Below are 9,871 nucleotides of genomic sequence, written 5' to 3' on the forward strand. Positions count from 1 at the left end.
ATGCGCCACCACACCTGGCTAATTTTTGTATTTTTAGTAGAGACAGCGTTTCTCCATGTTGGTCAGGCTGGTCTTGAACTCCCGACCTCAGGTGATCCACCCGCCTCGGCCTCCCAAAGTGCTGGGATTACAGGCGTGAGCCACTACGCCCAGCCCTCACTCTCTAATTCCTGGTTCAGTAAGAACTGCTAGAAATGAAAAAAGATGGCTAGGGTAACAAGGCAAAAAAAACAGTCTCTTTCCTAATGGCTCTAATGACAGGGAACTACTACTTCTCCAGAAAAATTGTCTTTTACAAAAGCTCGTAATGTAAGAACAATTTTCTTAGGTTGAGCCAAAACCTGCCTCTCTATAACCCACATATTGGTCCTGAGACTGTCCTCAAAGGCTATACAGATTAAGTCTAACCTTCCAGGCACATTTCAGGGGAGGATAAAATGAAACTATGAGTTAAAAAAAAGAATGTCTTTTAGAAACAGTAAACCACAAGCTGTGCCTGAGTGCCACCAGCTGTTGCGGCTGCTTTTTTGATTGCCTATGGAACAACAAACAAGCATGATTAAAAAGTGGCCGGTGTATTTTCTAGAGGGAGGAAAACTAGAAATTAACTTAGATTTTCCTAAAATTGAAAAGTTTTTGTCACGATTTCAACAAACAAATTAGGACACATTGAGACAGAGACTGTGGATTTTGTAGGATACTTAGAAAAAAAAGACTAAAGCATCTTATTATAAAGCCATTTTTGAAAGCTAAAATGTGTTCTGTCTGAACAAAATGGAAGGCTAATAGATAAAGAAAAAGAGGAGAAAAAATAATCAAACATACCTCAGTATTAAATAAGTAAGAAAAGATAATGTGGTAGTATAGAAAGGTCAATGAAAAACCATTAGGCAGCAATTTGCAGAAAACATGGGGAATAAGAATAAGAGCATAAATTTAAAAGTATATGAATATTTTAGGGGCTGGGTGTGGTAGCTCATGCCTATAATCCCAGCATGTTGGGAGGCCAAACCAGGAGGATCACTTGAGGCCAGGAGTTTAAGACTCTGTCTACAAAAAAAAAATTAGCTGAATGTGGTGGCATGTGCCTATAGTCCCAGCTGTTTGGGAGGCTGGGATGGGAGGATCATTTGAGTCCAGAAGGTCAAGGCTGCAGTGAGCCATGATTGCGCCACAGCACTCCAGCCTGGGTGACAAAGTGAGACCTTGTCTCAAAAGAAAAAAAAAAAAAAACAGCCAGGCACAGTGGCTCATTCTTGTAATCCCAGCACTTTGGGAGGCCAACGTAGGAGGATCACTTGAGCCCAGGAATTCAGAACTGGCCTGAGTAACATGGTGAAACCGTGTTTCTACAAAAAATACAAAAATTAGGCAGGCATGGTGGTGCACGTCTGTAGTCCCAGCTACTTGGGAGGCTTAGGTGGAAGGATCACTTGAGCCCAGGAGGTCGAGGCTGCAGTGAGCCAAGATCATGTCACTGCATTCCAGCCTGGGCAACAGGGTGAGACCCTGTCTCAACAAAAAAAAAAAAAGAAAAGAAATAGGTAGCCAGTGAAATTTTGGTTTGGATGACATTAAAAAAGGACTGTCAAAAAAAAAGTCAGAATGCTTTTTTCAAGGCAAAGTAAATGCAGGGAAAAAAACCCACAAAAAGTAAAGAGGACAGCAAAATGGAATTTATCTTGTGTTATGAACATTTAAAAACAAGAAAAGCAAACAAGTAGAATAGAATGTTAAAAATGCTAATGCAGAACATTTCAAATGGAATTTATATGGTATGAAAATAGTTTTTGTGACAGCAGAAAACATTTCCAAATTTTCAAATTATAAATTACTTAGAAAAATAAATTAGCATGTCATTTTAAGGAAAAACTTATCTCCCCTACCTTTTTTTTTTTTTTTTTGAGACAGAGTCTCACTGCCTCGGCTCAAGTGCAGTGGTGCACTCATGGCTCACTGCAGCCTCAACTTCCCCAGGCTCAAGTGATCCTCCCACCGCAGCCTCCTGAGTAGCTGGAAGGCACACGCCACCATGCCCAGCTAATCTTTGTATGTTTTGTAGAGATGGGGTTTCATCATGTTGCCGAGGCTGGTCTCAAACTCCCCGGTGATTCACTTGCCTTGGCCTCCCAAAGTGCTGGGACTGCATGTGTGAACAACTGTGCCTGGTCAAAATGATCATTTAATATCTTTTCTGGAGGACATCATGAAAGACCACGTACCTATGTCAAGGATCAGCTTTCAACCTGAGGAAAACAGCATTGCTGATGACTGGATGCAATAAAACACTGAACAGAAAACTTGAGTTTTTTTTTTTTTTTTTGAGACGGAGTCTTGCTCTGTCACCCAGGCTGGAGTGCAGTGGCCGGATCTCAGCTCACTGCAAGCTCCGCCTCCCGGGTTTACGCCATTCTCCTGCCTCAGCCTCCCGAGTAGCTGGGACTACAGGCACCAGCCACCTCGCCCGGCTAGCTTTTTGTATTTTTTTTTTGTAGAGACGGGGTTTCACCGTGTTAGCCAGGATGGTCTCAAACTCCTGACCTCGTGATCCGCCCGTCTCGGCCTCCCAAAGTGCTGGGATTACAGGCTTGAGCCACCGCGCCCGGCGAAAACTTGAGTTTTTAGCTTGGTGTATCCATAGCAATGGACAGCAAGAATAGCGGCAGTATCTCAGGAACAAAATAAGCTAATAGAAAGTGAACCTGGCCGGGCGTGGTGGCTCATGCCTGTAATCGCAGCACTTTGGGAGGCCGAGGCGAGCGGATCATGAGGTCAGGAGATCGAGACCATCCTGGCTAACGCGGTGAAACCCCGTCTCTACTAAAAATACAAAAAAAAGTTAGCCGGGCATGGTGGCGGGCACCTGTAGTCCCAGCTACTCAGGAGGCTGAGGCAGGAGAATGGTGTGAACCCGGCAGGTGGAGCTTACAGTGAGCCGAGATCGCGCCACTATACTCTGGGCGACAGAGCGGGGCGACAGAGCGAGACGCCGCCTCAAAAAAAAAAAAAGAAAGTGAACTTTAAGGACTGGTCGGTTAAACTGGAGGATACAAATGAGCTTTTTCCAGGTCATTCAAACACAGCCTGGATCATAAATAAGCACAAAACATAAATGAATCTAAAGGCATAGGTCTTGGCTTAGGCCTTTATAAAGCAGGGCATTCAAAAAGTTCATTCCTTGAAGTAGTTTTTGCAGGGTCACATGCGCTGGCAGAGGTGATGGACAACCTGTGCCACATCTCTTTCTTCACAAGGGCCAGACTAGCTTCTGAGAGAACAGTAAAGCTGGCCAGAAAGATGATCTTTATGGTTCCTCCCCCCATGTAATCTGACTACCTAAATTAAGCATTCCAGAAGGTTCAATTCAAGAAGTTTAAAATCAATGAAACTAGTTCTAAAAACCTTATAGAATCTGAAAGCAAGTTAACAAAAAAGGCAATGGGAAAGAACGTTTTGTATCCCTCTAAATAAAATCAGTCCTGGTAAGCTTATATGCTGGTTTGCTCCTATATCCACTACTGGCTGGGAAAGAGAACTGTGAATGGGTGGAGTTTTCAGAATGGAGATGATTTCAAGGATCTTAGGAAGTGTGTCAGGTGGTTTCACTTCGGGATGCCCAGGCCTGAGGAACAGGAAAATGGTTGGTCCCAAGACTTTTGTTGAGAAGCAGCCCACTGTACCAACACAGATGGGACACTCAGGATATTAGGACCCAAGCAGCTCACAAGATGAAGTATCACTGAGGAGGGGAGAGGAAAGTGAGGACTAAAGGGATGCATTTAGACTGGCTTGAAATGGAATAAAAATATGCAAATACATCTCATTCTCTCCTGATCCAGAATCTGCACTGGGCTGGCTTTCTGAATGTTAAGGAAGTATGTATCCTCACAAATTTGGCAACATTGCCTTATTCCCAACCTGTTTTTACCTCTCAAGATCAACTCCTCTTCTGCCTGCAGGAGGACATGGGCACAGATCACAAAGAAAAGCATCCAGCTCTGGACTTCTTAGAATTACTGTAGGGAAGGCCAGGCAAGGTGGCTCCTGCCTGTAATCCCAGCACTTTGGGAGGCCGAGGTGGGTGGATCACTTGAGGCCAGGAGTTTGAGTCAACATGGTGAAACTAAATGTACAAAAATTAGCCGGACATGGTGGCACCCCTGTAATTCCAACTACTCGGGAGACTGAGGCATGAGAATTGCTTGAACCCAGGAGAGAGGTTGCAGTGAGCTAAAATCGCACCACTGCACTCTAGCCTGAATGACAGAGTGAGACTCTGTCTCTAAAAAAAAAAAAAAAAACAAAGAATTAGGAATTAATGTAGGGGAATAATTTAGTGGACTGCAGAATTCAACTGCTATTAAATCAAGTTACAAGTTCTTATCTTTTAATGACAAGATTAGATTTATAAACAAATATCAGTACTGCTTACTTACAAGATGCACTGACAGCCATAGACTAATTCCAAGGCAGACCCTAAAATGTATTCCTGTTTCAGGAACTGTGTATGCATTTCAAATGTGTGCGCACACATACTCCAACTGGCTCACCTGTCTCCATTAGTTGTGATTGACTCAAACTTGGACTTTTTCTTTGGGATTTCATTTTGAATTGAAGATGTAGAAAGTGTTTTCTGGCTTTTAATGGCAAAAATAGAGAGACACACATTAGAAATCAAAGATTAACAAAACATCACAATGAAAGTCTGTCAAATAGACCAATGTAAGATAGCAGCTCTACTATGCAAGAGCTAATAATTCTCAATTAATAATCTACCAAGGTGATGATTTTGTAGGCCTGGATGGATGGGTAGCTAGTTTCCACAGGATCAAAAAAAAATTCTTGGCCTTAATTAATTAAATATTACCTGCTTTATTAATAACCATAAGAACAAAAATCAATAAAACTTCAATAAGAAGTATAATCTGTCTTCTAGTTTAAAACGTTCTTTTACATTCACTGTCTCACATGCATCTTGTAATTCTGTGAGGTAGAAGTAAGTTATTATTTCTACTGTGCAGAAATAACTCAAGATCAACTTATCTACCAAAGGACGTATAGCTAGTAGTAGTAAAGTAAACAAACCAGGTCAATATATTTGAACTCCTAGTTTTGTTTTTTTTCTTTTTGAGATGGAGTCTCACTCTGTCACCCAAGCTGGAGTGCAGTGGCACGATCCTGGTTCACTGCAACCTCTGTCTCCTGATCCTGGTTCACTGCAACCTCTGTCTCCTGACTTCAAGTGATCCTTCCACCTCAGCCTCCCGAATAGCTGGGACTAAAGGTGCGTGCCGCCACACCCAGCTAATTTCGTATTTTTTGGTAGAGACGGGGTTTCACCATGTGGGCCAGGTTAGTCTCAAACTCCTGACTTCAAGTGATCCACCTGCCTCAGCCTCCCAAAGTGCTGGGATTACAGGCGTGAACCACCACATCTGGCCAGTCTAGTTCTTCTTCACTATATTTGTGTTAACCTACTGGTATTTCAGTCACACTACAAGACTAAAAATCAGTTTTAGCCTCAATAAGTTCACTCAAAACTGGTCTTGAAACAAAAGCTGGAGGTCTGTGTCTGCTATGCAATCCTTTGACTTTGATTGGTGTTCAACTGCCAAGTCCAAAGGATTCCTCAGACCTTTTCTTACTTGACCTCTTTTCAGCATTTGATACCACTGACACTGCATCCTTCTTCAAATGTTCTCCTGGTTTGGTCAGCCCACTTTTGTGACAGCTGCTTCTTAGTTCCTAATCCTTAAATACTGAATGCTTTTAGAGTTCTGTTCTCAGCCCGGAATCTGAATTAATTCATTCAAGAGCATGATTTTAACAACTACCTATTATAGTGATTGGAAATGGTGTTAACTATATCACCTGCATAAGAATTATCTGGGATGTTTATAAAATAATGTAGATTCCTGGACTCCATCCTAGTTCCTACTGAATTAAATTCTGGGGTGGGATTGCTGCAGGAATCTGCTTTTTAATTTTTTTTAATTTTAGAGAGAGTGTCTTGTTCTGGTGCCCAGGCTGGAGTGCAATGGCATAATCATGGCTCATGGCAAGCCTCGAACTCCAAGGCTCAAAACAATCCTCCTAACTCAGCCACCCAAGTAGCTGGGACTACAGGCTTGTGCCACCACACCTGGCTAATATTGTTTTTTGTAGAGATGGGGTCTCCCTATGTTGTTCCTGCTGGTCTCAAACTCCTGGCCTCAAGCAACCCTCCCGCCTCGGCCTCCCAGAGTGTTGGGTTTATGGGTGTAAGCCAGCCAATGTATCTGGCCAGAATCTGCATTTTCAAATAATCCCTACCCCCAGTGATTCTTTTTACTGTTGTTGTTTCTTTTTGACACAGAGTCTCACTCCGTCACCCAGCCTGGAGTGTGGTGACACGATCTCAACTTACTTCAGCCTCCGCCTCCTGGGTTCAAGCGATTCTCCTGCCTCAGCCTCCTGAGTAGCTGGGATTATAGGCACGCACCACTATACCTGGCTAATTTTTGTATTTTTTGTTTTAGTAGAAACAGGGTTTCACCATGTTCGTCAGGCTGGTCTCAAAACTCCTGACCTCGTGATCCACCCGCCTTGGCCTCCCAAAGTGCTGGGATTACAGGCGTGAGCCACGGCGCCCAGCCAGATTCTTATGTGCTACCTATGGCCCATGTCCAAACCTCTCTTCTAAGTTCTAGGCTAAGCTCCTGAAAGTAATTCTTCATGCTTCAAACTCAACCTTTCAAAACTAAACATATTTTCTCCCCTTCCTATATTGTCTCTCAGTTAAGGATCTATCTATTCACCCAAATAAAAAACCCGGGAATTATCCTTTACTTACTTAGTTCTTGCCCATGTGTCTGTTCATCAGATTATCTAAGTTTCTCATAATTCTCCATCCAAAACATCTTCCTGAATCAGCCTTTTCAGTCTTCCACTGCCACTGCCTCAGGTGAGGTTCTTGTTTTAACATCTCTTACCCAGACTCTTAGAAAAAAGGCTTTTATATTTTATATAATTTTATAATTTATATAATTTATATTTATATATAAATTAACCCCCAGTCCCTTTTTCCTCCAATGCATTCTCCACACTAGTCAGGGTTAACTTTTTAAATGAAGATTTGGTCTCTCCTCTGCATAGACCCTTCAATAGCTTCCCACTAACAACCTGACCTTAGGAGTAAGTTTACATTCCTTACCAGGATGCAGGACCCCTTTTTCCTTCCATTCCCCAACTCCCAGCCAAAAGCTCCAGTAATATAAAAGGACTTACAATTCTCCAGGGTTCCATGTGGTCTCATGCCCTCCATGCCTTTGCAAATGCTATTCTCTCAGCCTAGAATGCCTCTGCCCATTCCATCCCTGAGGATTCCAACTCATCCTAAGATCTAGCTCTAATGCCAGCTCTTCTCCAAGCCTGCTTGCCTGACTTCTCAAGGCAGTTAATTACTACCCTCATGTCTGCATTCTTGACATGTCTTCACTGTGGTACCCATTACATTGTACTAAGATCATCTGTTTATAAGTCTGTCTTTCCTACCAGATTGCATACTCTTGGAGAGCAGCATGACTTGTACTTAGCTCTTCATTCCCACCAGCATCCCTGACCCATGAGAGTACTTAATGCTTGCTGATTAAACAAAGTCATAATGGTAATAGCAAAACAAACAAACAAACAAAAAAACCCTGAAATGTATTGAATATTTCCTATATGCCAGTTATAAAAACAATCACTGTGCATGTACTAATTTATCTTCACAACAACCCCATGAGGTAATACTATTACTTCCCTCATTTTACAGATGAGAAAACTTGCCCAAGATCCCCACAGAGAACCTGGCACAGCAGGATTCCATCCAGAGCCAGAACTGTTAACAATACTAGATACTCTGAAAGTAAGTTTAAAACAACAATGAAAATACATCTTTTTGACTAGGTGCCACCAGGACAAACCTAGAACATCTATCAGCCTCCTGGCTAAATATGCATGGAAAAGCTGTATCTCTCAGAAAGTGAAATGTCCAATCTTCTGGAAAGAGAATCCACTCTAAGGGTGAGAACACTACAAACCAAAGTAGGGTAAGTTCCACAAACATTTCAGACACAATACAAAGTCAGGAAATCCTGACACTTTATGGAAATCTCTCTGGTTCTTGGAAGATATATGAATTATAAAATATGACAAATGAGTTTCCTCCTACAGACTAGTACCTACCTACAGACAATATAGAAAATGCATATGAGATGGTATGTACCATGATGGTTGTGTGAGCATTACGTCTGACCTACCAGCACTTCTAGTCCTATTTCATGCATCTTGAGGTTACCTGTTATAATGGCCACCACCACTCAGGCGACTATACTGCTCCTTCTCCTGGTGGCCAGCACGAGAAGAGCTACTCAGGTGTTTCCTCTGCTCTTTGGTCTTCTGAAGGACCCGTTTGTATGAAAGTGTGCATAGCCAGCACAGCAATTTCCCATCTACCTGAAAGATGAGGAGACAAAGATAAAGAAGCGGGAATCTAGTGCAGTGGCTGCAAACGTGGTATTAGGAGCTAGAAACCTTGGGTTCAGTCCCAGTTCTGAAACTTATGAGCTGTGACTTTGGGCATGTCACAGGGGGCTGCTACAAGGATCTAGTGACATAATGTAGGTAAAGCACTTAACACAGTGCCAGGCACATAAAAGTTGCTTAATAAATTTCAGCTGCGGGGCTGGGCGCGGTGGCTCATGCCTGTAATCCCAGCACTTTGGGAGGCCAACGTAGGAGGATCACTTGAGCCCAGGAATTCAGAACTGGCCTGAGTAACATGGTGAAACCGTGTTTCTACAAAAAATACAAAAATTAGGCAGGCATGGTGGTGCACGTCTGTAGTCCCAGCTACTTGGGAGGCTTAGGTGGAAGGATCACTTGAGCCCAGGAGGTCGAGGCTGCAGTGAGCCAAGATCATGTCACTGCATTCCAGCCTGGGCAACAGGGTGAGACCCTGTCTCAACAAAAAAAAAAAAAGAAAAGAAATAGGTAGCCAGTGAAATTTTGGTTTGGATGACATTAAAAAAGGACTGTCAAAAAAAAAGTCAGAATGCTTTTTTCAAGGCAAAGTAAATGCAGGGAAAAAAACCCACAAAAAGTAAAGAGGACAGCAAAATGGAATTTATCTTGTGTTATGAACATTTAAAAACAAGAAAAGCAAACAAGTAGAATAGAATGTTAAAAATGCTAATGCAGAACATTTCAAATGGAATTTATATGGTATGAAAATAGTTTTTGTGACAGCAGAAAACATTTCCAAATTTTCAAATTATAAATTACTTAGAAAAATAAATTAGCATGTCATTTTAAGGAAAAACTTATCTCCCCTACCTTTTTTTTTTTTTTTTTGAGACAGAGTCTCACTGCCTCGGCTCAAGTGCAGTGGTGCACTCATGGCTCACTGCAGCCTCAACTTCCCCAGGCTCAAGTGATCCTCCCACCGCAGCCTCCTGAGTAGCTGGAAGGCACACGCCACCATGCCCAGCTAATCTTTGTATGTTTTGTAGAGATGGGGTTTCATCATGTTGCCGAGGCTGGTCTCAAACTCCCCGGTGATTCACTTGCCTTGGCCTCCCAAAGTGCTGGGACTGCATGTGTGAACAACTGTGCCTGGTCAAAATGATCATTTAATATCTTTTCTGGAGGACATCATGAAAGACCACGTACCTATGTCAAGGATCAGCTTTCAACCTGAGGAAAACAGCATTGCTGATGACTGGATGCAATAAAACACTGAACAGAAAACTTGAGTTTTTTTTTTTTTTTTTGAGACGGAGTCTTGCTCTGTCACCCAGGCTGGAGTGCAGTGGCCGGATCTCAGCTCACTGCAAGCTCCGCCTCCCGG

General features: G+C 42.6%; 1 protein-coding gene across 1 annotated transcript in view; it reads right to left on the reverse strand.

The window, feature by feature from the left end:
• FAM76A (family with sequence similarity 76, member A) overlaps positions 1-9,871 on the reverse strand; it is a 43,104-nt gene that overhangs the window by 10,059 nt on the left and 23,174 nt on the right. The window contains exons 5-6 of the mRNA XM_011955668.1: positions 8,321-8,478; positions 4,551-4,637 (exon numbers count right to left, since the gene is read on the reverse strand). Of these exons, the coding sequence (XP_011811058.1) occupies positions 4,551-4,637; positions 8,321-8,478 (245 nt within the window). The remainder of the gene's footprint in view (positions 1-4,550; positions 4,638-8,320; positions 8,479-9,871) is intronic.

This window comes from Colobus angolensis, unplaced genomic scaffold, assembly GCF_000951035.1.
Source record: "Colobus angolensis palliatus isolate OR3802 unplaced genomic scaffold, Cang.pa_1.0 Scaffold4, whole genome shotgun sequence".
In the NCBI taxonomy this organism is placed as follows: Eukaryota; Metazoa; Chordata; class Mammalia; order Primates; family Cercopithecidae; genus Colobus; species Colobus angolensis.